The following is a 25,480-nucleotide window of genomic DNA, read 5'->3' on the forward strand; positions in this document are numbered from 1 at the left end:
CCCCGGCCTCCCCCGGCTCAGGTCACACTGTGGGTTCCCAGAGCAGGTCCGGACTTGCAGCCAGCTTTCGTGCACTCACCTGGAAGGTGGGCGGGAAGGGTGCTCTTTTGTTTTGTTTTGTTTCTAGATTTATTTTTATTGGAAAGGCAGATTTAGAAAAGGGGATACCGAGAGAGAGATCTTCCCTCCACTTCTTCACTCCCCAAAGGCCGTAACAGCCGGAGCTGAGCGGATCTGAAGCTAGAAGCTTCTTCTGGGTCTCGCACAGCTGCAGGGTCCCAAGGCTTTGGGCCGTCCTCCACTGCTTTCCCAGACCACAAGCAGTGAGCTGGATGGGAAGTGGAACAGCCAGGGCATGAATTAGCACCCATGTGGGATGCCAGAGCTTATGAGGGGAGGATTAGCTAATTGAGCCATTGTGCCGGGCCCAGAAGAATGCTCTGGATGGTCTCATCTGGGTGTCCTTACCCCCTGCCCCTTCAGGGCTGGGGCTGGTGGTTCTGGCAGGAAAGGCCAGCTCTGCCACACCCCTTCTCTCCTGTCCCCAGGTGGCACGTGGAGCCCACCGCCAAGGCCTCGCAATACAGTGAAGCCCCCTGAGAATGGACCGCGGCAGCCTCCTGCCCTTCCAGCTGTGGTGCCCCCGGCCCTTCGGCACCTACTCCCAGAACCAGCCGCGCCCACCCACTGCGGCCCTCAAGCCATCGGCCTGCACAGAGCCCAGCGGTGGGTCTGAGGCTGACCATGGCCCAGCCCTCTCAGAGAACACACCGCCTGCCTTGGCCACTGAGACTCCAGCCTCCCAGGCCGCCCCCCTGCTCTCAGGAGCAGCTGCCGGAGACGAGGGCCGCGTCCTGTTAGACACATGGTATGTCATCAAGCCCGGGAACACCAAGGAGAAAGTGGCCTTCTTTGTGGCCCACCAATGTGGAGGGGGCAGCCGGGCCAGCTCCATGAAGGTCAAGGGCCACTGGGGCAGCGACAGTTCCAAAGCCAAGCGGAGGAGGCGCTGTTTGGAGCTGACCAAAGCTCCCCCAGACCCGGGGGGCCGTGAGGGACCCCCCACTGCTGAGGGTGGTCCCACCTCAGCCAGCGAGGATGTGGACCTGCTGTCGGTGGCTGAGATGGTGGCCCTGGTGGAACAGCGGGCTGCCCTGGCCCTGCAGACCTACCCACGCCCTGCCACCCCATCACCCATGGTCTTCGTGTCTGCTGAGCAGGGTGGACCAGCCAAAGGTCTGGGGGCTGAACGGCGGGCCGCTGGTAGCAGTGGTGACTGCAGCCGTGTAGCCGAGGCTGTAGCCCACTTTGAGGCCCAACGGGACAGCCCTCCAACCAAGGGCCTCCGCAAGGAGGAGAGGCCCGGCCCGGGTCCCGGTGAGGTACGTATTGCCTTCCGCATCTCTAACGGCCGCGAGCCCCGGGGGCCAGATGGTGGCTTGTCCAGCGGGGGCGGGGGCCGGCCTGGCTGTGCCTACCCCGGCAGCCCAGGCCCTGGAGCCCGAGCCAAGGACAAGATCACCTGTGACTTGTACCAGCTCATCAGCCCCTCCAGGGACGCCCTTCCCAGCAACGTGGAGTTCCTGCTGGCTCGGGCCGATGAGGCCAGCGAGAGTGACTCCCCAGCCATGGCCAGGCCCGAGGACACCCCCCCAGCCCCACCTCCGCCCCCTGCCCGGGACTGCGGCGGCGCGTCCGGCTTCCACGTGGATGTGGTGGTGACGGGCGTGGTGGATGAATGCATCTTCTTTGGCAAGGACGGTACCAAGAACGTGAAGGAGGAGACCGTTTGCCTGACGGTCAGCCCCGAGGAGCCACCCCCACCGGGCCAGCTCTTCTTCCTTCAGTCCCGGGGGACAGGCGATGGGCCCCCTGAGCCTCCCCCAGCCGACGCCCCACCAGCCGCAGCACCCACCCCGGACGACACCCCCGAAGGACCTGCGGACACCTCGCTGTGCCGCCTGTACCGGCACGTGTCACACGATTTCCTGGAGATCCGCTTCAAGATTCAGCGACTGCTCGAGCCGCGGCAGTACATGCTGCTGCTGCCGGAGCACGTGCTGGTCAAGATCTTCAGCTTCCTGCCCACGCGTGCCCTGGCAGCCCTCAAGTGCACCTGCCACCACTTCAAGGGCGTCATCGAGGCGTTCGGTGTGCGGGCCACCGACTCACGCTGGAGCCGCGACCCACTCTACCGGGACGACCCTTGCAAGCAGTGCCGCAAGAGATATGAGAAGGGTGACGTGTCCCTGTGCCGCTGGCACCCCAAGCCCTACCACCACGACCTGCCTTATGGACGCTCCTACTGGATGTGCTGCCGCCGGGCCGACCGCGAAACGCCCGGCTGCCGCCTGGGCCTGCACGACAATAACTGGGTGCTGCCCTGCAACGGGCCGGGTGGGGGACCCCGGGCTGGCCGGGAGGAGGGGAGGTGAAGCTTGGGGGGAGGAGGGGGGAGGGAGCCCACCATGCCCGGCCCCCACCTGGCACCCCCCTCCCCGTCCCTGTCAGCACTGACTTTCTAGCCGAACTGAGACAGGGCCCAAAGGGTGATGTGCGACTGGACCCCTGGCAGCCCCATTGATTTTCTGTTCCACAGACCCCCAGGGCTGCAGGCCCTCCTACAAGGGTGGGTGGGTAAGTTTGCTTTTTTTTTTTTTTTAAATCAACATCTCAGTTTCTCCCACCCCAACTCCCTCCCTGCCGCCTTCAACCCCAAGGACCCACCAGCAGGGAGCTGATGGCAGCTAATTTTGGTACCACTTAAGGGTTCACCCATCTGACTCCATTCCCCCAGTTCTCTATCTTGTGGAGCTGTTTCTTCCCAAGAGCCAGCAGGGCCTGCCCCTGCCCCGGGGTGAGGGCCCTGGATCACAGGCTGTTGCCAGACTTTTCCCACTAAGGTTTCCCCTAAACCAGTCTCCTCCCTCTTCCCTATAGGGGAAAAGAAATCTGAAGCCTAAAACTCCCCCAACCCCTGTTATTTAAGCTATCCCCACCCCACCGCCCATGAACGCTGTGAAGCCCTCTGCCCAGCTCTCAGCAGTGGAGCAGCAGAGGGCCCGGGCTGGGGGCGGGCGTCCCTTGTCTGTCCTTCCGCTCCGGATATGGGGGTCTGCAGCCCTGGCCCCATGTGCTGCTGTAGAATCCTTTGGTCAACCGGGACCTTGATTTTCAGGCAGTTTGTTTCTGGGGACATCTTTGTTCTGGATTTTTTTTTTTCCCCCATCATTGTGGTTCTGGAAGCTTCTAGCGTGTGGCATCTTGGCCAGTTTTTAATTGGTCCTTTCTATAAAATCAATATTTATAAGGTTGGGCCCCGACTGGTTTGTGTGTTGGTAAGAGCCAGGACATGGGAATGGGGATCATGGAAAGGGGGACCTGAGGTTACTCCTGACTCTGGTTACCTTTGTCGGATTGGGTGTGAATATCTTAGAAGAGTGGCAGAAACAATTTTTTTTTTTTTAATGAGAATTTCACAGCCCCCATCACCTGGAACCCAGGAGCCTGTAGCATACTTGCCCATCATTCTTTGGCTGTGGCCCTTGTCCCGGTTGCCCGCAGTGGCTTCTGGAACGTCTGCTGTTGCCCTGTTGCAGGATGGGAGGTCCCCTTCTTCCCCACAGGTGTCAAGTCCAGCCGTACAGAAGGCTGAGGTGATGAAAGGGAGGCTGGTGAATACAGCCCTACCAAAGGTCTCTATAATGAAAGTTTAAAAATAACTACTAAGTTACTCAGCAACAAGGGGAATTTTTAAAAATAATTTATTTACTTCAGTTGTAACATCATCATAGATCTTCCATGTGCTGTTTCATTTCCCAGATGGCTGCAGTGGCCCATGCTGGGCCAGGTCCAAACCAGGGAGCCAGGAGCTTCCCCAGCCCCCAGGTCTCCCATGTGAGTGACAAGACCCCAAACACTTCTGCTGCTTTCCCAGGCGCGTTAGTGGGGAGCTGGATGGCAAGTGGAACAGCTGGGACATGAACTCCTTTCCGTCTGGGATGCCAGCAGCATGACAGGCGACCACCTAACGAGCTGTACCACAGCACAAAGCCCTGATGTCTTTTCAATTTAAATAGAATAAAAGAGAACATGGCCATGGAGAGACCGCCGCTAGTTAGTGGCATTCTTACATTGCCACAGACACTTGACTATGCCAGGGGTCGCTCATGCTGAACACGCGTGAATCTGAGACCCGAGTGTGAGTCTTGGCTGGCAGCCATGGGGCTGTGTAGGTTACATCATTCAGATCCTCCTGCTGAAGACAAGTAAAATAATGTCCTAAAGTGCTTCAGATTGCCAGTAAAATACAGGCAGAAGCAGCAAGCCAATGGCAGGAGAGGTGCGTGGGCCCAGCAGCTACTTTTGCAGTTGAAGACAGTTTCCTGTTTGGCAGCCTTCCTGGGTGGGCCAAGCAGACTAGACCAAAGGCGACCCCATTAGGGGTCACAGGTTCAGGTTGTTGAGAAGGCCGAGAGGGACCCTGGGCAGCGTAGGTTGTGAGGAGCCCTAGCAGCAGGTGTCTTGCTGGGCTGAGGGGCACGGCTAGAGGAATGGACCTCCCCCTCAGGCTGTCCTGTAGGCCGTGCCCACAAGAATGGCAATGGTCACCAAGAGCAGGCATACCCCCAGACAGGTCCTCCTTCACCCACCACGATGCCCTGTGTATTTTAAGCTACATTTAAAATTTTGTCAAGAGTTTGGACACCACAGCAGGGAACCTAGAACGAAGACGTAGCCTAGGAGATGGGGAAGAACAGACACCACCTTCTGGAAGCGAAACGTGCGCTTAGCAGGTGTGGACTCAGTGTGGCTGGGTTACACCAGCAGGGCAGACGTGGCTGGAGAAAAGGTTTACCGAATTGGAAGCTGAGGGAGAAAAATGTTGCACAAAGACAGGGAAGGTTTCAGAGGATTTAGTTGGCGTTCCAGAATCAAGGAACCCCAAACTCATCAGGTGCGCCCCAATGAGTCAGAGGGCAAAGAGAAATGGCTTCCCAGACCTTGCCATAGGGTCTCAGGCACCCAAGTCTTCAGGATCCTCAGGTTCTGTCTCTGAAAAAACTCAACATGTTGATGTTGAGTCATTCTCAAGAGTGCTCAGGGGCCTGAAAAGTTTCAGACTGGGGGGTAGGGGAGTTGCTCCGTAGTCCAGGAGGGATGAGACTCCAGTATCAACCCCAAGTTGTCCTTGATGTCACCTGCAGTACTTCAAACACACAGCCTGCAGGTTATGTATGCCACGTGTCTGTGTGCCTGCACTGGAGGGGCAGTCCCAACCATCATGTAAGTCCAGTGGGGGTTTTTGTCAAAGCCCAGAGAGCTTCAGGCTCAGCAGCGTTGATGAGGGATCCTCCGAAGGTCGACCGGAGGCCCTGGACCTGCATGTCTGGAATGCTTAGCCAGGACAAACACACAGAGAGAGCTGAGGGAGGCCTTGCACAGCAGAGGACAGACGCAGACACACACACACAGCTGAGGGAAGCCAGCCAGCTGCAACTTCACTTCTAATGCGGGGCTAGCAGGCCTGCCTTCAGATGTGAGTGTGGAGCCATGATTAAAGATTTTTGCTGATTTTTATAAAGAGGAACCCAGGTGATTTGGGGAGGGAGGTGGGAGGTGTGCAGGGGGAGGCAGCAGAGCTGAGGGTGAGTCTCCTTCCCTTGCCAACATGCTCAGCTCACGAGTCTTGGTTTCAACCACTGCATTCCCCAAAATGAGAACTGAAATTGCACCTGCCTCGGGAAGGGGGGTGGGGGCAGGGACTAAACGAGATGACAGGTGTCAAGTCCTCACCAGGCCCTGCCCTCTCTCCCATGCTTTGATGTCCTGAGGGTCAGCCCTGAGTCTTCCAGGGTTCTGGACTAGAAGCTGATGTACCCTTAGCTATAGAACCACCCTCCATGTTGGCCTGGCACTGCCACTGACAGCCGAGGGCTCCGTCAGCAGGGTCCACCAGAGCAGTTGCCATGCAGCTCAGCAGAGCCGGACATTGTATCCCCGGCTCCTCCGTGAGGGGAGCCATGGCAGGTGTGCATGCCACGCCATGTCCCTAAGGATGGCACAGCCCAAACGGTAGCTCAGGTGTTCGCTTGATGAGTCCTGGGCCCTCCCTGGAGGACTGAAACAGGACCGGGAGTTTCCAGTTTGTACAGAGCAGCACCAGCTGGCGAAACATTTCATGTCCTCTCGCCCCATTTGTTGGCTCTCGGATCCTTCTCCTGGTGCCCATCTCCTCTGCTCCTGGGCGCAACACATGCCCTGTAGACCCCACTTGGGTGCTGGGTTTGGACTGCAGCAGCAACACAGCTGCTGTTTGGGAGGACAGATGGGCAGACGGTACACGAGATGCAAATCAGAGCGTCCATTGGCTGGCAAGGTGCTGCTGGTCTGGTCTGTGGCCAGCGATGCCAAGAACAGCACTGGGTCCCCGCCAACCTTCACATCCAGTATTGACCTCTGGGAAGGGATAGCTTCTTCCTCTTCTTCCTCCACGGTCTCTTCCCCGTCCTGGGAGGGTGGAGCTGAGGTAGTCAGCGGGGAGGAGATTTCTGGTCACAGCATCAGCAGTTGTAGAAGAGACTTCCCGGGTCCGTTGCCCTCGGCAGGTCCCCCTTGCTGGTCGCTGCTCCCTTGGAGCTGGGTCTGCCCTTGGGTCACTGCTGTCTGCCAGGCTAGAGGCCCAGGTATTCAGCCAGGAACACGGCCAGGATGCGGCTGAGGTTGTGAATGGTGGGCGGGTGGAGATTGGCCTCGGAGTCGGCAGGGGTGTGCCACACGGAGGGGAAGGGCGTGGCTATGAGATGGAGCACCGGAACCCCTGAGGTGAGGGAAGGGAGAGAGAGGGAGGTCAGCGGCCATCGCCAACCCAGGAGTCCCTACCCACCACACAAACGCCAACTGACACTTCAACTCTGGGCTTTTAGGTGCATGTTCTTTTTTACAAAAAAAAAAAAAAAATTAAAAGAAACAACATATCTTGTTTTCATAACACAAATGCAAGGCACTCAGACACTGAACCTTGCTGTGGAGAGACCAGAAGAAAAAAAAAATGTTCTTTATCCTCACCACGCAGGTGCACATCTGGCTCCCTTTCTTTTTAAAGATTTATTTTTATTGCAAAGGCAGATTTACAGACAGAAGGAGAGGCAAGAGAGAAAGATCTTCTATCTGTTGGTTCACTTCCCAGGTGGCCACAACGGCTGGAGCTGAGCCAATCCAAAGCCAGGGGCCAGGAGCTTCTTCCAGGTCTCCCTTGGGCCATCCTCCACTGCTTTCCCAGGCCACAAGCAAGGAGCTGGATGGGAAGTGGAGCAGCCAGGACTTGAACCAGCACCCATATGAGATACTGTTGCTTGCAAGCACATTAGCCAACTGAACCATCATGCTGGCCCCTTCCCTTTTACTATTATTTAAATAAGAAATAGCACCTAGACAAGCACTGTGCTCGCTAGACTGTAGGCGGCAGGCTAAGGCCACACACACACACACACGCACACACGCACACACACACACACACGCACACACACGCACACGCACACACGCACACGCACACACACACACACGCACACACGCACACACACACACACACACACACACACTGATGGGCAGGCTTCGGGTGAACCGCTCAGGATGCTGCGGGGAACTCCCTCACCCATTCTCCGAGTGCCTGGGTTAGGGTGCAGCAGGTCAAATCCCAGCTGCTCCGCTTCCCATCCAGCTCCTACTAATGGTCCTGGGAAGGCAGCAAAGGATGGCCCAAGGGCTTGGGCCCCTGCACCCACCTGGCAGGCCTGGGATCTGGCCAGGTCCCTGCCCCCTGGTTAACAGTACACTCAGTGTGACCCCATGCCACATCAGCTTCCTCCACTAGGCACAATTCCGCATGCGTTTGTATCCAGGCTTGCTGGATATTTCTGCCTGGCCCCGGCTGGCCTGGGAGCCAGGCAGCTGGGCCCCAGACCCCCCATCTACTGACTTCCCACCTTGAATCAACCTGTAAAGGCACTGTAAGGAATGTGTATTTGTCGAATGCGTCCACTGCACAGTGCACTTTTGAAAGCATTTTTTTTTTTAGCAGTTATTCTCTGCCCAGCATGGTGTGAGGAGGCACCATACATACCTGTTCTAATTACAGCCCTGTGCCTACGTTTGTATGCAAGGCAAGTCTCCACTAAGTTCAAGGAAAATGTGTATTATGAGAAATCTGTGGCCCAGCGCCGGGGCGTAGTATAGTAAGCCTTCACCTGCAGTGCTGCCATCCCATGAGTGTCGGTTCTAATCCCGGCAGCTCCACTTCCCATCCAGCTCCCTGCTTGTGGCCTGGGAAAGCAGTCGAGGCCAGCCCAAAGCCTTGGGACCCTGCACCCATCCATGAGGAAGATCCAGAAGAGGCTCCTGGTTCCCAGCTGCAACATGCTGTTGTGACCATTTGAGGAATAAACCAGCAGATCAAAGATCATTCTCTCTCTCTCTTTCTGACTAAATACTTCTTTAACAACAACACTAGACATCTCCATTTCACAGATAATGAAGTTAAAGCACAAACAGGCCCCCAGCACTGCCCAGGTCCCAGCTGGGCTCCCTGGACACCTGGCCCCCTCCTCTGTGTCCCTGCAGTGCCCACCTCTGCGGAGGAAGGGGATATGGTCGTCCTCCACCGAGCCGGGGGGCTCCCCGGGCTGGAAGTACATCACTTCCTCGGGATGCGACTGCAGCAGGTTCAGCCGGTGTAGACGCTTCTCTGGGGGTAGTTGAGGAGGAAGGAGAGCGAGTGTCAGTCCTCTGCAGCCTGGCGCCCACCGCCCACAGCAAGAGGCCATGGCTGTGTCGTGTGGACACAGGACGGATCCCAGCTCCTCCTCATGGTGGGCTCCCCGCGTTCCTGGTCCCAGTTCATCCCTCTAGGTCTCCAGGGCTTCCCAGAGAAGTGCTGACACCTGCCCTAGGTCACCCGTCTGAAAAGAAGCATGGCCAGGACTGAACAGCCGCACAGGCGCTGTCTTACCGCCCTCCCCCAGTGTCTCAATCTCCGCTCTTGACCTGCAATGGGATTCACTGGCATTTCTGCTCCCAGCAGCTTCTTAGACCAGCCAGGTAGAAGGTCCCAGGGTGCTGCACGTGGCGCAAGCTGAGCCAGCCTTGACCTTGGCCTTGGCCCTTACCGATGCTCCTGAGCCGATGGAACCAGCGGATGGTGCGAGGGAAGTGGCTGTAGAAGGTTGGGTTTGGGGCTCCCAGGAGATCCAGAAGTACAAAGAGCTCCTGCAGGAGAGGCAGCCCAGGCTGGAGAGAGGGGGCCAGCTGGGCTGGATCCTACCCCCCACTTCTCCTCTCCCTCCTGGCCCAAGCCCAGCAGGAGCCCTCGCTCTTACGATGGCCTGGATCCTGGTGGGGCCGGGACTATGGGGCATGGACTCCATGAGCTTGGCCAGGTGTCGAGATCCATACAGGGAATCCCTGGGCCCCCACTCCTTCAGCGCCTCCTCGCCGTCCAGGAACATCAGTTGCAGGGTCACAGGGGCTGCCTAGGGGAGCAAAAGGCCCCAGGCCGGCTCAGTGCCAGCTTCTGCCTGAGTCCACCCCCACGTCATGACCTGGCCCCCTCCTCCCTGCCCCAGCCTGGCTGGTTAGAAATCCAGGTAGGTGACATCACTCATGGAATGAGGGTGGCCAAGAACCGTGTCCTTGATTTTTACGGAATTTATGTTGTTGAGTGGCAGCAGGCAGACATACCAACAAGAAGCTATGCGACAGTGACAGGAGCTGTCTGAGGTCACTAGGGAGGCTACGCTAAGGAAATACCGATGGTGTGCAGCAGGAGCCACGCAGGAAGACAGTGGTGAAAAACTTTCTCTACAGTAGGGCTGACAGCAGGTGCAAAGGCCCCAAACCAGGGCAAACCCTAGGGTTGGAGGGGCCCAGAGCAGGTGGGCATGGCTGGAGCGGAGTAAGCAGTGGTAAGGGTGGGAGGCTGCAGGGGACTGAGCTTTAGAGAGGTGCTGGGTTGGGGCACAAGGGGTGGAGTGCATTTGCAAAGGCCCACAGGATGCAAGTACATCACAGTATCTCCCACTGAAAGTGTCTGTGGTCACTGCCTCCCTGAAACTCACACGGTATCACAGGGGTGGGGGAGGTGACACCAGGCTAGAGGGGTGGCTGGGCAGGGGGTTAAACTGTCCTTGGGGGCTTCTGAGGCCAAGGCAAGAGCCCCCCGGGAGGCTGTGTCTGGCACGCCTTGGGGTCCTACATAGGCTCTGGCCTGTGCTTGGAATGAATGAGGTGCGAGCCAGGCAGGGTGTGGGTAAGACAGGAAGGCGGAATGATCTCTCTGGCTCTGTGTGTGTGGCGGCTGTGGGGAGACAAAACGAACGACAACCACCCAGGCGAGGAAGGCTGGTGGCTCAGAGCAGGGTGGGGGTGGCCCGGCAGCGCCCCTCACTCATCCCCCACTTCTCACCTGTTCCTTGGCCCTGCTTAGCTCTGGGTCAAGGGCCTGGGCTAGCTCCAGGAGCAGGGCACAGGGCACGGCAGAATCCGTGGCGCCCACGAATGGGGCTGCCTCGGGAGGAAAGAGCTTCGAGTCGTAGTGGCAGGCGAGGGTGAGGTGACGAGCGGCCCCTGGGTCCAGTGTGGCCACGATGTTGCCGAAGTCCAGGGTTCCCAGGGGCGTGGAGGCCGTGAAGGGATCCAACTCCACATGCCAGCCGGCCTCCAGGGTCCGCAGCGTGGCCTCCAGGAACTAGTGAGAGAGAGCAGGGAGGGTGGAAGGGCCTGGGGAGGGGGCAGGGAGAAGGGCAAGTGACCTGAGGGCCACACAACAGTGGGGGTGACTCAAATGTCCCCCTCCCGGACGTCCTTCTGCTGGGTACCTCCTGGGTGCCAGATGTTGGGGTTCACCCCCATCTTTATGCCAACAAGCCTGACCCCGGCTGACTCCTAAATCTCTTTCATCCTGCCATTCTAGGGGCTGGCACAATGGCTCAGCTAGCTAATCCCCAACCTGCAAGTGCTAGTTCTTGTCCCAGCTGCTCCACTTGCCATCCATCTCCCTGCTTGCAGCCTGAGAAATCAGTTGAGGATGGCCCAAAGCATCCCACGTGGGAGACCTGAAAGAAGCTCCTGGCTCCTGGCTTTGGATTAGCTTTGCTCTCTGGCCATTGAGGCCACCTGGGGAGTGAACCAGCTGATGCAAGATCTTTCTCTCTGTAGCATGGGGATTGCCAACGAACTGCAAACAGAGTCATTGAGGAACTAGGCAGGTTAGGAAACTAGTCGGAGGTCATGCTTCCAGAAGGAGGCAGGCAGCACCCACTGTGGAGCTCACCTATAATGTGGGTTCAAGTCCGGGGTCTACCACTCCTTAGCTGCAGGGTCTGGGCCAAGTCTACAAGCTCCAGTGTGTGTTTGGTTGGGGGGCGGGGACCCTCTCCATTTCCTAGGCTGCATAATGAAGATGATTTCCTATCCCCTGGTGGGCTGGGGCTGGGAGGAGCATCAGTGTTGGGGGGAAAGTAAGAGGGGGTTTTACCTTCCTGACTTGGAGATTGCCAGGAGTGCCTGGAGGCCTCACAATGAGCAGTGGGTGCAGATAATTGCCCCACAGCCGCTGCAGGTCCAGCTGCCCCACCACCCTCCGCAGCCGGGCTTCAGGCAGACTTCCGACCTGCGGGCTCTGAGGAGCCAAGTGGGATAAGGAAAAGAATGAGCACATCCCGTCCCCCCAGCCCCCGACACACACACCCATTGCAACCCTACCCAGAACACACAGCAACCTCCCCCTCAAAGTCTTGCTTCCTCTAACGCGCATCGAAGATTTCCAAGATCAAAGTCTCTCCCAGCCCATCCTGCAGCCTGACCCACCACTGATAGGGAAATCAAAGCCCAGGGAGACACGCTTCCATATGCTTGCCTTTCAGGCTTGGAACCCAGAACTCCCCAGCCTGGCGACCCCAGACCCGTTCTCTCCAGAGGGTTGGGGGAGAAAAGAAGCCACTGTTGCAGACGCAGCGCGCCTGGAGAGGGCACTGCCCTCCAGGGACCCAGCTGGTGGGAACCTGCAGCCAAGGGCCCTGGGTCACGCCACGTCAACCCGAAAGAGGAAGTGGGGCCAAGAGGGCCCTCGGGGTGCCAGGGCGCACCCGGCCTTACCCGCAGCTCCTGGCCCCGTGGCAGCGCCTCGGTCCGGCGGTGCCAGCCGCTCCAGAGCGTGTAGAAAGCCGAGCCCAAGGCCAACGCCAGCAGCAGCAGCGGCAGCAGCTGGGCACGCGGAAGCAGCCGGCGCTTGAGCGGGGAACTGGGCGCCATGACGCCGCGATCGCCGAGCCGGGGCCGAGGCCGCCCGCGGCTCCCGGAACGCATGGCAGCTTTCGGTTCTAAAAACCGGTGGCGGGGGCAGCGGGGTGGGGATCGCGGATCAAGTGGAGGCTCCAGCCAAGGCCCACCCACCATGGAATCTCAAAACCAATGAGCGACCGAAGAGGCGGGTACCGTACGAGGCGGGAAACCAATGGGACGCTGCCCAGCCGCGGGGACGCGCCTCCCCGGCTCCCTGGGACACCGGGGATGGCTCCCCAAGAAGAAACGCTGAGGCTAAAGGCAGGAGGAGGGAGAGCCAATGGGCTACGTTTGGTCGCGTGGGTCGGGAGGAGCTGTGGGCACGCCAGGAGGCCGTCCCTGAAGCGGAAACTGGGGCCGGCGGGCATTTAGAACAAACCCTTGCAACCTACGCCGCTCCGACCGCGGGCTGGCTCGAATCAGATCCTGTTGGTTTGGCTCTCCATGTTCCTGGTACGGAACGACGCCTCCTCGGGCCTGTGGCTCCTTCTCCAGCCTTGTACAGCACTATCCCCCAACCCCAATCCGGGGTCGCCATGGCAGCAAACCACGCCCACCACCCTGCGCAGGGGCGGGATCGCCATGGTAACTGGCCACTCCCACCACAATCCGCGGACGATGGTCGCCATGGTGACAGGCCTCGCCCATCGCCGCGCGTGAGCTGTGCGCAGGCGCCCGCGGAAGTGGGGCGGCCGCGGGAAGCGGAAGTCCCGCCCCTCCCTCTCGGTTCCCCGAAGCTGCGGCGAGGCGGAGGAAGGAGCGGGACGTAGCGGCCGGCACCATGTGAGGCTCGAGCGGCCGGGCGGAGGCGCGGGGTGTGGGTCTGGCCGGGTCCCCGGAGCAGGCGGGACCGCGAGGTGGAGGGCGGCCTGGGCGGAGGGCGCGGGGCAGCTTGGTCGGGCTTGCCCGCAGTTTTGGTTGAGACGGACGAGGAGGAGCCATTTTTCGAATGCGGAGGATAGAGGAGCGGGCACCGACTTGGAGGGCGCGGGAGGCGGCTGTCCGCCCCGATGGGCCCCTGGGACGGGTCTCCGTCACTGCCTGGACCTGGGGGGGGATTGGTTCGCTGCATGTGCGTTGCATGCATGCACACGTGGGCGAATGGCTGAATGAAACGTCGCCCAGGCCCGCGGAAAGCATTGGATTTGGCGCCTCAAGCATGAATCTATGGCCGCTTGTCACTATTCCCCACCTTTTTCAGCAAAACAGCTGTTAAAGACTTACTTGTTTTTATTGCAAAGGCGTTTACAGAGGAGAGATATTTTCCTTAAATGGCTCCTACAGTTGAAGCTGAGCCGATCCAAAACCAGGAGCCTTTGTGGGTCTCCCGCATGGGTGTAGGGTCCCAAGGCTTTGGGCCGTCCTGGACTGCTTTCCCAGGCCACAAGCAGGGAGCTGGATGGGAAGTGGAGCTGCTGGGATACGAACCGGCGCCCTTATAGGATCCTGGCGCTTGCAGATGGAGGGCTAGCCAATTTAGCCACAGTGCCTACTCTAATAGAGCTGTTTTATAGAAGAGGTTTGAACAGCTGCAGGGGGATTCCTAGGACCCAACCCCGTCAATGGTGGAGACAAGTGTCCAGATGGTTAGGTGGCATAGGTCAGGTTTCAGAGCACGGGAAAGGTGGAGGGGACGGACAGCGTTTCTTGGCAAGGTTGATGGCGCATCTGAGATAGAAGCTGGGTTGTCATCAGGTTTTGCTCATGAATGACAGAGGGGGAGGGTTAGGCTGGAGCCAGGCCTGCAGTGTGCCAAGTCTGACATGATTGGGCAGCTATGCCAGGGGAGAAGGCTGAGGCCATTGCCCCTCTGATCGCCACCGGGTCCCCGCGCCTCCATCCAGGAGTCTCCTCAACAAGCCCAAGAGTGAGATGACGCCCGAGGAGCTGCAGAAGCGGGAGGAGGAGGAGTTCAATACGGGGCCCCTCTCGGTGCTCACGCAGTCGGTCAAGAACAACACACAGGTGCTCATCAACTGCCGCAACAACAAGAAGCTGCTGGGCCGCGTGAAGGCCTTCGACAGGTGGGCTGCTGGGCAGGCTGCGGGCTCCTTCTGAGGGTGGGCTCCTTCTGTGGGTGGGCTCCTGGCCGGGCTGCCGGCTCCTTCCGCGGGTGGGCTCCTTCTGCGAGTGGGCTCCTGCCCGGGGCTGCTGGCTCCTTCCACGGGTGGGCTCCTGGCTGAGGCTGACAGGCGTCTCAGCACCACCACTGCCGTGGGCATAGGCTGGGGTGCTAGCCTGGGCTGGGGTCCCTCTCTATGGCCGGTGTACCTGGGGCAGCTGACCTCACACAGGCTAAGGGCTCCTCACAGCATCGGGCACATGGGACAGATTGAGTTACTGAAAGAAGCTGGAAAGCTTTTTGCCTGCCCTTCCTGTTCCCCCCATGCCTTCCGTGCATCCAGAGGCAGGCACCTCCTAGGCCACATGCCACACCTGTATTTGTGATGCAGAAAGGTCTGCTGTCGGTGGGTTCATTCTCCAGGTGGAGCTTCTTCTGGGTCTCCCATGTGGGTGCAGGGTCCCAAAGACTTGGGCCATTCTCTGCTTTCCCAGGTGCCTTAACAGGGAGCTGGCTGGAAAGTGGAACAGCCAGGACTTGAACCAGTGCCCAGCAGGGCGTCTGTGCTGTTGCTCCCCTCCCAGTGGAACCGCCCAGCTGCTCCCTTGCAGCCTGATTTCCTGTTCCTCTCCGTAAATCTGTCTTGCTAATCAAAAATCTTGAGGCTGGAATTGTAGTGCAGTGGGTTAAACTGCTCCCTGTCTTGCAAGCATCCCACGTGGGCACCGGTTCAAGTTCAGCTGTTCCTTCCAATCTAGCTCCCTGCTGACGCACCTGAGAGGGCAGTGGGAAAGAGGGCCTGGGTATAATGGGTCTTTGTAATTTTTTTTTTCTGAATTGGAAATACAGTCCCGTGCTTTGCTGAGGGGCGCATGCCGCTATCTGCCCAGGAGAAGGTGTTCTGAGGGCTGTGTGTCCTGGCTAGGCCTCGCTGCTCACCTGAGTCGGACTCTGGGCCCCTCCTGCCCTGTGCCCTCACAGTGTCCCTGCGGGGAACTGCGGCAGAAAGCTTCCGCACTCCTGGCTTTTTCTTTTTCTTTGTTCTTCGTACCATTTGGTACTATTCCCATGAGGTGCAAAGCCCATGAGAAATACATGTTATTAAAATAAATGCATAGGGTTTTGTTTGTTTGTTTGTTTGTTTGTTTTAAGATTTATTTATTGGAAAGGCAGATCTTACATTCACTGGTTCATTCCCCAAGCAGCCGCAACGGCCGGAGCTGAGCCAATCCAAAGCCAAGAGCTGGGAGCTTCTTCCTGGTCTCCCACAAGGGTGCAGGGTCCCAAGGGTTTGGGCCGTCCTCGACTGCTTTCCCAGGCCATAGACTGTCTTCTCCCACTTCTGTCCTTTCGCTCACTTGCACCCTGTGAGGTGGCAGGTGGCAGCTCCAGTGCTTAGGTCCCTGCCACCCCTGGTATTCCTGGTGCCTCGTGTTGGCTTCTGCCACCCCTGGCTCTTTGCCGGCATGCAGGGTGCTAACCTGTAGGTGGAAGACTCCCCACCCCACACCCCATCTCTCTGCACTTGAGAGACAAGCCCGCCCTTTGCTGCTGCCTCCCTCCATCCTGTGGCTCAGGCGGAAGCGTTCTGTGGCTGAGTTGCTTTCTAGTTCTTTGATAGAAATGCTGCCCCAGTTCTTGACCCCTGACTCCAGTGCTTCGAGGAAGGCAGCACCCTCTTCTGTGTTTCAAAGAGCAGGAGGAAGGACGAGTCTTTCGTCACAGCCCAGGCAGGGTGGGCCCCTGGCAGGGGCCAGCGCCGCCTCCTCACCCTCTGTCCCCCGCCCCAGGCACTGCAACATGGTGCTGGAGAACGTCAAGGAGATGTGGACCGAGGTCCCGAAGAGCGGCAAGGGCAAGAAGAAGTCTAAGCCAGTCAACAAGGACCGCTACATCTCCAAGATGTTCCTGCGCGGGGACTCGGTCATTGTGGTCCTGCGCAACCCACTCATCGCCGGCAAGTAGGACCCCTGCCTGCAGAGCCTGCACACCCTGCACACCTGCCCCCCGCCTGCCCCCGCACCGCCAGATGAATAAAGCCCTGTGGTTTTTCTAATGCTTTCTCTCCATTCAAGCACCAGTGAGCAGGGTGCCGTCTCAAGAGAGGGAGGCAGCTGGGCTGGGACCTTGGGCCAGGCAAGAGGCCTCAGCCATGGCTATCCATGTTTGGCTTCCCTGTGGGTAAAAGTGAGTGGGGTTGGCAGAAGTTTCTGTTCCTTTTGCTGTTTTTGGCTCTTCTAGGTTCCATTGCTGCCTCTTTCCCTTCCTTCTTCCTGCCTCTCAGCAGTGGGTTTTGTGTGAACATCCACAAGTGCATCTCTTGTGCCCAGCCCTGTGCAGCAGGGACCCTGGGAAGCCCAGGGTCCTGGACCTAGTACTGACAGTGGCTGCTTGGGCGACCTGGGGGCAGGTCCCACGCACTGGCTGTCAGCTGTATCTATAAATGCTTGCCACCAGGGGGAGACAGTGAGGGTCCCCCAGGGCAGGAAGTGGTGGTGTACCCCAAGATCTGAATGGGGCTCAAGAAAATCCACTTTGCTCTGACCCACACAGCATGCACCACATCACCTCGCCCAACAGTTCTCATCTCTGTCCGAACGCCAGGCAGCCATGGGGATTCTGCAGAGGACCCCTGAGCTATGACAAGCGTCACCCAGTTAGCCTCAGCCCATCAGTGCCAGAGAAAGCATGACGCATGGTGGCACTGCAGCTGTGCGTCCATGGAATGGTCTGCGTCTGGAACAGCTGCCCGCTAGACTGGAAACCTTTCAGCCCAGGTCCACGTGGGTCTTCGTCCCACCGTCTGTCGGCCCTGCAGAGTCACAACCTCCCCCTTAGCCTGCTGCGGATTTAGGGAATCTTGTGTCCCACCCCTGTTCTGAGGTCACCCAGTGTCCTGATGGGACAGCTGAGGGCAGCTGGTTTGCCCAGGGGCACCCTGTCAGGAGGCAGGTGCATCCACACGTGTGGGGAGCCAGACCTCAGGACTGCTAACCCTCAGGGAGCAGGTGTGAAGAGGGGACCCTACTGTGGGGGGCCCTTAGGAGGGAGCAGACCCCGCTGACTCAGAAGGACCACTCAGCAGAGATGGTTCCCCAAAGCGTGCAACTGGCGTGACAGTCGGATGGCTGGATTGGATGCCACGGCCCAGGTTGGCATGGCTGGCTCCGGGGCCTGGCTCTGCCGCTGATTTGACCTGCGCTGAGAGAGCCCAGGAGGCGCTGTCATGGGCTTGTCTTCCTCTCAGTCTGCTCCAAAGTTTGATTTTTGGGGGTAGGGGGGGAGATTAATATTTTTAAGATTTATTTATTTACTTCAAAGGCAGAGTTACAGATAGGGAGGAATACTAGTTGACTCCCCACGTGGCTGCAGTGGCCAGGGCCGGGCCAGACGGAAGCCAGGAGTCTGGCACTCCACTGGGTCTCCCACATGGCTGGCAAGAGTCCAGGCACTTGTGCCATCTTCCACCACTCCAACGCATGTTGGCTCAGGATTGGAAATGGAGCAGCTGGGACTCCAGGCGGCACCCATATCCCACAGGCACAGCAACCTTAACCACTTGGTCACAGAGAGGAAGATCTTCCATCTGATGATTCACTCCCCAAGTGATCGCAATGGCCCGGTGCTGTGCTGATCAGAAGCCAGGAGCCTTTTCCAGGCCTCCCACGTGGGTGCAGGGTCCCAAAGCTTTGGGCCGTCCTCGACTGCTTTCCTGGGCCACAGGCAGGGAGTTGGATGGGAAGTGGAGCCGCTGGGATTAGAACCGGCACCCATATGGGATCCTGGGTATGCAAGGCGAGGACCTTAACCACTATTCCATCGCGCCAGGCCCAGCCCTTTATTTTTAAGAAGAAATTACTTTGCCCTGTAAGCTGGCATCAGAATTTCCATTCCAGGCCATTCTGCTCGGTGTTAGTGAATTTCCTTCCTTTTCACCCACCCCAGTGTTTGACTTCATTGCAAAACCAGATTTACAGAGAAAGAGACAAAGATCTTCCTCTGCTAGTTCACTCCCCTGATGGCCTCAACAGGCGGAGTTGAGCCAATCCAAAGCTCCCATGTGGGTGCAGGGTCCCGAGGCTTCAGACCTCCCTCTGCTGCCATCCCAAGACACGAGAGAGCTCACATGGGTTGCTGGTTTTGCAGGTGGAGAGTTAGCCCATTGAGCCATCTTGAAGCTCCATCTTTTCGGAGGGTGTTTATTTGAAAGGCAGAGAGCGAAATCTTGTATGCGCTCCCTTCACTCCAAATGACTGCATGAGACCAACCCCAGGAGCCCAGAACTCCAGGTACCCAGGCCATCTCACTGCCTCCCCTGGTGCATAGGCAGGGAGCTGAGTTGGAAGCAACACTCTAATAAGGGATGCTGGTGCCACCAAACCAGCCCCTGCCCGGCATCCACAAGGACTTCCAAAGCAGAACTTGTGGGAATAGTGCAAGGCCAGCAGGTGGCGCAACTACCTCGTGCCCTGTGTGCAGTAGGCAGCATCCCAGGGGCCATGCCTTGCTGTCTGGCACCCTGTTGTGTGGGTTCCATCATTCTTCATTAAGCCAATTTGCAGAAAGCCTTTCCGTCAACTGGTTCACTCCACAGGTGGGCACACTGGCCAGGCTGAGCTATTCCAAAACCAGGAGCCAGGAGAGAGCGTCTTCCGGTGTCCCATGTGGGTACAGGGTCCCAAGGCTTTGGGCCAACCTCTACTTCTCCCCATCCTCGACTGCTTTCCCAGGCCACAGCTGGATGGGTTCCCATCACTGTACCATGCACCCAGCAAATCTGCAGCTGTGCTGGGCCTTGTCTCTCTTGGCCTCAGCAGCAGGTTTGTGTGGACACCACCCTCGGGTGCATGCCCACCCTCGCCTGTGTGTCATGGTGAGCAGAGGGTCTGGGCTGCCACATGGTAGCTGGGCCTCCTGGCTGGGGACCAGTCACGGCTGCATGGTGTCCGGGGCTTCCAGTCCAGCCACAACCTGCACCCCTCCACTCCCAGCCATGTCCTTGACAACCTGACAGGATTCTCTGACCCAAGAAGCAGGGACCCCAGTATTTCTCATGTTTTATTTCCAGGAGTTCCTGCCCAGACCCACAGCCTTACAGCTGAGCAGCCGCAGAGCGGGGTGAGCCCTCCCTGCCCCCCAGTGCTCTCAGTGCCTCAGACAGCCCATCTCATTCTGCAGCTGGCAAAGGCTGGCCACTCTGGACGCACTGTTTTTCAGCCATAACTGCCTGAAGTGTCCCTGTGTACATCTGGACACAGGCAGTGTGGCACCCACAGGACACTCAGCACTCACCCTGAGTCCTGGGCTCACTCAGCAGTCCCCTCCACTCTGCCTTCCAGGTAGCCCCCACCCGGCTTGGGGAGCCCTGCCACCCCCATCTGCAGGAGGGGCAGCTCACCAAGCCCCAGCTTCCTCCCCTGGCTCTGATCATCGAATCCTCTGCAGGCGGGCAGTGGCATTGCCTCAGAGAGCCCTTGAGGCTCTCATGCCAATAGTCCTGAGTGTCCCTTCCCGCCCTGTGTGGGCTCTGGCTCGGTGTCTCATTGCAGACCAGACCAGCTCCTCCCTGCCCCAGGGCCTTTGTGTGTGCTGTTCCTGCCAGAGCCTTGATTTCCAGTTGTTCCCCTTGTTAAATGTCACCCTAAACTCCTGTCTAGAATCCCTGCACCAGCCATTGCCATAGCTCTCAGTTTGTGTTCAGGGTCTTCCTCCTTCAGGATGCTGGCCACCTTGTCTCCTCTCATGTTTCCCGGGCGTCCCCTACACCGGGCCTGGCACGGAGGAGGCACAGCGCAATCCTGCCACCTAGCAGTAACTCTCCAGTACCCGGCTGCCATCATCCCCAGCTCCCGGCAAGGTCCCGCAGGACATGGCGCGGCCGCTACGGACCTCGCCGAGGCCAGAGCCCAGGGGCAGCGCCCGGGTGGTGCGGCAGTCCGGGAGCTGGCGCTGTTGGTCTCCCAGGCTGCGATGCAGGCGGCAGTGGCGCCAGCCCCGGCGGATCTCCGATTGCACCTGCAACAGGGATGCTCAGAGGCGGCGCCGTTTCCCAGCGCGGCCGCCAGGAGGAGCGCGGGCGGCGGGCAGGGGCTCGACCTACCTCCTTGTTGATGAAGCAATAGAGGATGCTCACCAGGAAGCCCTGGAGGAGGAGGGTCAGGTGGGGCGGGGGGGCAAGACCTTGAACCCTTCCCTGACCCCACATCACCTCGTCAGCGGCCCTGGTTTAGCGTTGCTCCTTGGCTCAGTACTCCCCTAAACTGAGCAGGCCACAGTGTTCCCTAATTAATGGCTGAAGCTCCGTGTGCTGTCGGGAGCATGCTCCCTTCTGGAAGCCTCGGAAATCTACCTCAGTTCCTCCCCTGCGGGAGCGCAGAGGGCACACAGCCTGAGTGAGGCTGTCCCCTCACTCCTGGCGCCTGGCGTTTCACTTGCTAGAACATTCTCCTGCCTGTCTTCCTGGCTTCCTCCCTCACCTGCTCCAGTCGCCCACCTCCCGTGAAGGGGATAGAAGGCAGGCCTTAGGACAGGGCAAGCCAGTTCAGGGTCGGCCATAAAGTTTGCCGTGAGAGGATGGGTGCCTGGTCTATCAGTGAAGATGCTGGTTACAATTCTAGATTCTGCACTAAAGTGGGAAAGCTGGATTGAGTGACCTTCAGCTGCAGCCAGGCCTGGTGCCAGCTGTTGCAGGTGTTGGGGGAGGGGAGTGCTCAGACTTAGTCCAGAACAGTCCCAGCCCCCTGGCTCCCCAACATTCATCAGGGAGTGATCGTAACACTGGCTCCCCAACCCCCTGGTTCCCGGACGTACCTGGAAGGAACTGAGGAAGATCTCAAAGCCCAGCTTGGCCAAGCGCAGGGCGCCCCGGGCCTGTTCCTCCATCACGGGCGCAAACACGACCTCGTGGATGCCCAGCAGCGGCACCAGCGTTAGCGTGGAGCGAGCCAACCTAGGAATAAATAGCGCAGTGATGGCAAGGCCTGCTCCCTTAGGCTCACACCCTCCCCCAGCCCAGCCCTCACCTCAGGCGGTAGTCTGGACAGCGCATCTGCCGTGTCCTCAGCTTGGACACGAGGATGCCAAGAATGCGGATAAAGATGAGGAAATTAATCTGCAGGGAGAGCGAGGAGGACGTTTGGGGAGGAGAGAAAGTGGGGTCCACACACACACACAGGTCCCAGAATGGGACATCCCTGAGGGCTGCCTAGAGGAGATGGGGGCAACGGTACCAAGATGGTTATGAGGATGGGGGTGCGGATGATCCACCAGATGGCCTTGACGTCGTTCCGCTCCCAGCACCTGGAGGAGGGAGCCACAGCCGCGACAGGTGCGCTCAGCATGCCCCGCCCACTGTCCTGTAAGTCCCGCCCACCCTGGTCCACTCAGGCCCCGCCCACGCCCGGGCCCCGCCCCACAGACCCTGCCACTCACTGCGTGTCTTCGTACAGGTACCTGACGACCACCCAGGGAATGACGAACAGCGCGGGGGCCCCTGTGCAGACCCCATCCCCGCCCCCCACCCCACCGCAGCCGTCAGCGCGCGCACAGGCCCCGCCAGGCCTCAGACCCGCGCAGGGTGGGTGCAGCGCCCTGGAGAGCGGAGGAGACCCTCCCCACCCCCCGGAGGTGGACAAGCTGGACGGTCCAGGGAGCCGAGCGAGGGGCGCTGGGCTGGGCGGGCTGGAGTCCGGGGTCGAGGCTCACCCCAGCCGAGGAGCAGGTACCCGCGGAAGTGGCCCTCCTCCGAGCCGCCCACCAGCACCAGCAGGCTGTGCAGGTACACGCCCTCCACCAGCAGCCACGTGTAGTTGGCGCCCACGCAGTACTGGGTCACGATCTGGGCCGTGCGGCAGGCGGCCAAGGCCTAGGCAGTGGTGGGCAGTGGGACCCCCAGCTTTGCATCCGCGCCCAGCTGTCTGGTGTCCCCAGTAGGTGGTGCTGAGCCCGGAGGTTCTTAGCCTCCCTAAACTCTCATCCCAGATATTGCCCCCAAATAAAGCCCCTATCGCCCTTACCCCTCCTAGGCACAGAATACCTCCTGTCCATGTCACCCTAACAATCCGATGCACAAGGAGCGTCCAGGTCCTGCTTTTCCCACTCTGCTTCTGGTGTCTGTCACTAAGTATCTGCAGGGTTGCCACCCTCCTTCCCTTCCCATTTAGCTTCTTCTCCTCCTGACCCCCCCCCCAAGGCAGGTGGATTCTCTCATCTTGGTGGAGGGAGAGTAGATGCTGAGGGAAGAGCTCAGGAGTGGGGAGGCTGAATGGTGGCAGTGGGGGTGTGTGTCTGCAGAAGCCCTGGGTGGCTGGGAGCAGGCAGGAGGTGGTGACTGTGCCACTTCCCCCTTGGGGGGGGACAGGTAGGTGATGATGCTCACCCACCTGGCTCCCCAGGGCGAGGGTCTGGTCCCCAGAGTGGGGGCTCGGGGGAGGCAGCAGCCGGTCTCGGGTCAGGATGGCCGCAGCCCGCAGCATGAAAGATGTGAAGAGGTTGATGTGGATGTAATTCCGGGTGCAGTGCAGCCTCCTGGGGGTTGAGGGAAGTGCAAGCATGCCTGACCGGGAATCCCAAATCTTTCCCCCAACCACAGGGGGGGGTGGTATGGCTCCCACCTGAAGCTAGCCAGGATGAGCAGGGCCAGGAGCAGCGTGGCCAGGGACAGCGAGTAGCCCACGGTGTACATCGCCTGCAGCCGCTCCAAGCTGAGCCGCTGGTCCTGGCAGGAGGAAGCAGAGCCAGCTCGCCCCCGGGGGGGATGTCAGCCAGCACCCCTGGTTCGGGGAGAACCTGTTCCCTCCTGCCTGAATGGCGGCTGGCAGTCCCAGCTAGGTGTGTGGCCTAGCAGTGTGGGCGCCCCCTGGTGACCGCTGACCCACAACCTCACCGCCCGCACAGGACACTCAAGCCAGGACCAAGGGGACCTGGTTATAGGGCGATGACACCGGAGTCCTCTCTTCCCACGGGGCTCTGTGGTTGAAACGATGAATACGCGATGCTAATGGGGAGCCAAGCCTGCCACTGCCCCTGGACACACTAACGGGCATCCCTGGCTTCCTCACCTGAAAGGCCCCACTCTTCTCTGGGTTCTCACACTGGGTGTGGTCTCTCCAAGGTCCCCATTGGCCATCGCTGCCACACTGGCGAAGGACGAATCCCGCAGCCACTGTAGGGAAGGCCAGAGGGGGATCAGAGGTACAGAGAAGGAGGCAGACAGAAATACAAACTGTAGGGCTGATGCAAAGGCTCATCGGCTAACCCTCGCCTGCAAGAGCTGGCATCCGAACGGACACTGTCCCGGCTGCCCTGCTTCCCACCCAGCTCCCTGCCTGTGGCCTGGGAAAACAGCAGAGGACGGCCCAAAGCCTTGGGATCCTGCACCCGTGTGGGAGACCCAGTAGAAACTTCTGGCTCTCAGCTTGGATCGGCTCAGCTCTGGCTATTGTGCACATTTTGGGAGTGAACCAGTAGATGGAAGATCTGTCTCTCCTCTCTGTAAATCTTTCCAATAAAAATAAAAAATAAATCTAAAAAGAGTTGAAAAAAAGAAAACAACCTGTAGGACAGAGAGACAGAGATGATAATAATCCTCTGATAGATAGCCTTGTATAGGTATTCATCAGTTGGATAATATACAACCCTAGGAAATCAGTACTGTCAGCCCCATTGTACAGATGAGGAAATTGAGGCACAAAGACACGAAACAAAGTGCCCAAAAGCTAGGAAACCCAGGACGCTCAGAGCCAGATAGATTCCGGAAAAGGTGAGAGGAGAATTCATCCCCGTTGTCCTCAGAGAAGAGGTATCGGGTGGGGTGGAAGGAGCCAAGGGCAGAGGGTCAGGCAAAGGGGGCATGAGGGGGCATGTATGCGCTGTGGGGGCACGGCTGGGAGCTCCAAGCGCCTGGGGAGGGTCAGGCCTCACCTTGGCGGTGCCACGGCAGGTACCAGGGGCAGGACGCACGGGCGGTGGCGTTGGGGGCCGCGTAGTCCCAGCAGACGTACATATCAAAGGACCCGTTACACGCGAGACCTGGGCGTGGGAGCAGGATGCCAAGTGGACTCCCTGCGCCTCCCACGCGCCAGCCCGGCCCAGCCGGCCCACCCAGAGGGTTCAGAGCCCCCTCGCTCCGCCACAAGCTCCTCCCTCCAGCCTCCAGGCCCCGCCCATCCCCTAAGCCCCGCCCAGGAAAACCTCAGTCCTCAACTCTTCCTAATTAAGTACAGCCCAGGCCCCACCTGAAACTCCATTCCTTGTTTCAGATTTCATCAAGGCCCCGCCCACCAGTTCTGGCCCCGCCCCGTCACTCCTGACTTAGCTTTAGGCCCCGCCCGCCCGCCCTGGTCCCGCCCCTTTCGTCCGTCCCTGCGTTTAGGCCGAGCCCCGCCCACCGGCCCGAATCCCACCCCTTCGAGGCCCCGCCCACCGACGCTAGGCCCCACCCAGGCGCCCGCCCCCTCGCCCGCAGCCTCACCTGAGGGCGGCTCGGCGGCCTCCAGGCTCTCCTGGCACTCCTTGCGGTACCGTTCCCAGCGCCGGTACAGCTCCCCCGCCGTCTGCCCCGCAGCGCCCGTCTACGAGAGAAGGGAAGGGAGGCCCGCTCCCGGACAGCCCGCCCCACCGCCCTAGACACTGGGAGGGGCTGTCCCGTTGGATCGGGGGTCTTGGGTGGCCTCTATATAGAAGCTTCTACCCAGCAGCTGCCCGAGAGTTGTTCTGAGGAGAGAGGGTGGCCGGATCTCATTCAGGAGGATTTGTGAAGGAGAAAGGGGCTCGGCTCAGGGGAAAGCGGGGAGGTCTTGAAACACCCCCACCTGTGATGAGGGGGAGACTTGAACCCCCATTCCTCCCCGCCCAGCATGGGGTCCTCGGGGCTCCGCGGGTGCTCACCTCAGGCGCCCACAGCGCGAGCAGCAGCAGCAGCAGCCTCCTCCAGGGTGCGGAGCTCTGCATGGCGAGGGGCGCAGCCTGCAGGGCCCCGGGCCTCGGGCATTCACGCACGGAGCTCGGGGACCCCGCACGGGAGGATTTGGGGACGTGGAGGATGGGACCGGGAGCGGTGCGGGATGCCCAGGTGCCCCCCAT

The 25,480-nt window shown here is 59.5% G+C and overlaps 4 protein-coding genes across 5 annotated transcripts; 2 read left to right on the plus strand and 2 right to left on the minus strand.

Annotated features, from left to right (window-relative positions):
* Nucleotides 1–555: 555 nt before the first annotated feature.
* Nucleotides 556–3,313, plus strand: LOC121153556 (F-box only protein 46). Its single transcript, XM_040976141.1, has one exon. It carries the CDS (start codon nucleotides 603–605, stop codon nucleotides 2,433–2,435), a length of 1,833 nt encoding a protein of 610 aa, XP_040832075.1. The 5' UTR covers nucleotides 556–602; the 3' UTR covers nucleotides 2,436–3,313.
* A 2,139-nt stretch (nucleotides 3,314–5,452) lies between these two features.
* LOC121153557 (glutaminyl-peptide cyclotransferase-like protein) lies at nucleotides 5,453–12,578 on the minus strand. Of its 2 annotated transcripts, XM_040976142.1 has the most exons (7): nucleotides 12,151–12,577; nucleotides 11,531–11,674; nucleotides 10,460–10,741; nucleotides 9,375–9,527; nucleotides 9,165–9,264; nucleotides 8,627–8,743; nucleotides 5,453–6,820 (listed from the first exon to the last, which is right to left on the minus strand). In XM_040976142.1, exons 1-7 carry the CDS (start codon nucleotides 12,448–12,450, stop codon nucleotides 6,675–6,677), a joined length of 1,242 nt encoding a protein of 413 aa, XP_040832076.1. In that variant the 5' UTR covers nucleotides 12,451–12,577; the 3' UTR covers nucleotides 5,453–6,674. The 2 variants fall into 2 exon arrangements, with proteins under 2 accessions (XP_040832076.1, XP_040832077.1); XM_040976143.1 differs by lacking the exon at nucleotides 10,460–10,741 and having other exon boundaries at nucleotides 12,151–12,578.
* Nucleotides 12,579–13,027: 449 nt separating this feature from the next.
* On the plus strand, nucleotides 13,028–16,454 carry LOC121153826 (small nuclear ribonucleoprotein Sm D2). Its single transcript, XM_040976572.1, has 3 exons — nucleotides 13,028–13,119; nucleotides 14,181–14,360; nucleotides 16,189–16,454. Coding segments are annotated over exons 1-3 (357 nt in total). The 5' UTR covers nucleotides 13,028–13,117; the 3' UTR covers nucleotides 16,364–16,454.
* A 3,749-nt stretch (nucleotides 16,455–20,203) lies between these two features.
* LOC121153757 (gastric inhibitory polypeptide receptor-like) lies at nucleotides 20,204–25,480 on the minus strand. Its single transcript, XM_040976501.1, has 13 exons — nucleotides 25,286–25,480; nucleotides 24,870–24,969; nucleotides 24,320–24,427; nucleotides 23,458–23,561; nucleotides 23,011–23,114; nucleotides 22,780–22,924; nucleotides 22,103–22,262; nucleotides 21,830–21,890; nucleotides 21,628–21,697; nucleotides 21,421–21,509; nucleotides 21,209–21,347; nucleotides 20,499–20,540; nucleotides 20,204–20,413 (listed from the first exon to the last, which is right to left on the minus strand). The coding sequence occupies exons 1-13, from the start codon at nucleotides 25,478–25,480 to the stop codon at nucleotides 20,204–20,206; spliced, it is 1,527 nt and encodes a 508-aa protein (XP_040832435.1).

The sequence above is a fragment of the Ochotona curzoniae genome, unplaced genomic scaffold, assembly GCF_017591425.1.
Source record: "Ochotona curzoniae isolate NIBS_2020 unplaced genomic scaffold, NIBS_Ocur_1.0 contig_2699, whole genome shotgun sequence".
Lineage (NCBI taxonomy): Eukaryota > Metazoa > Chordata > Mammalia > Lagomorpha > Ochotonidae > Ochotona > Ochotona curzoniae.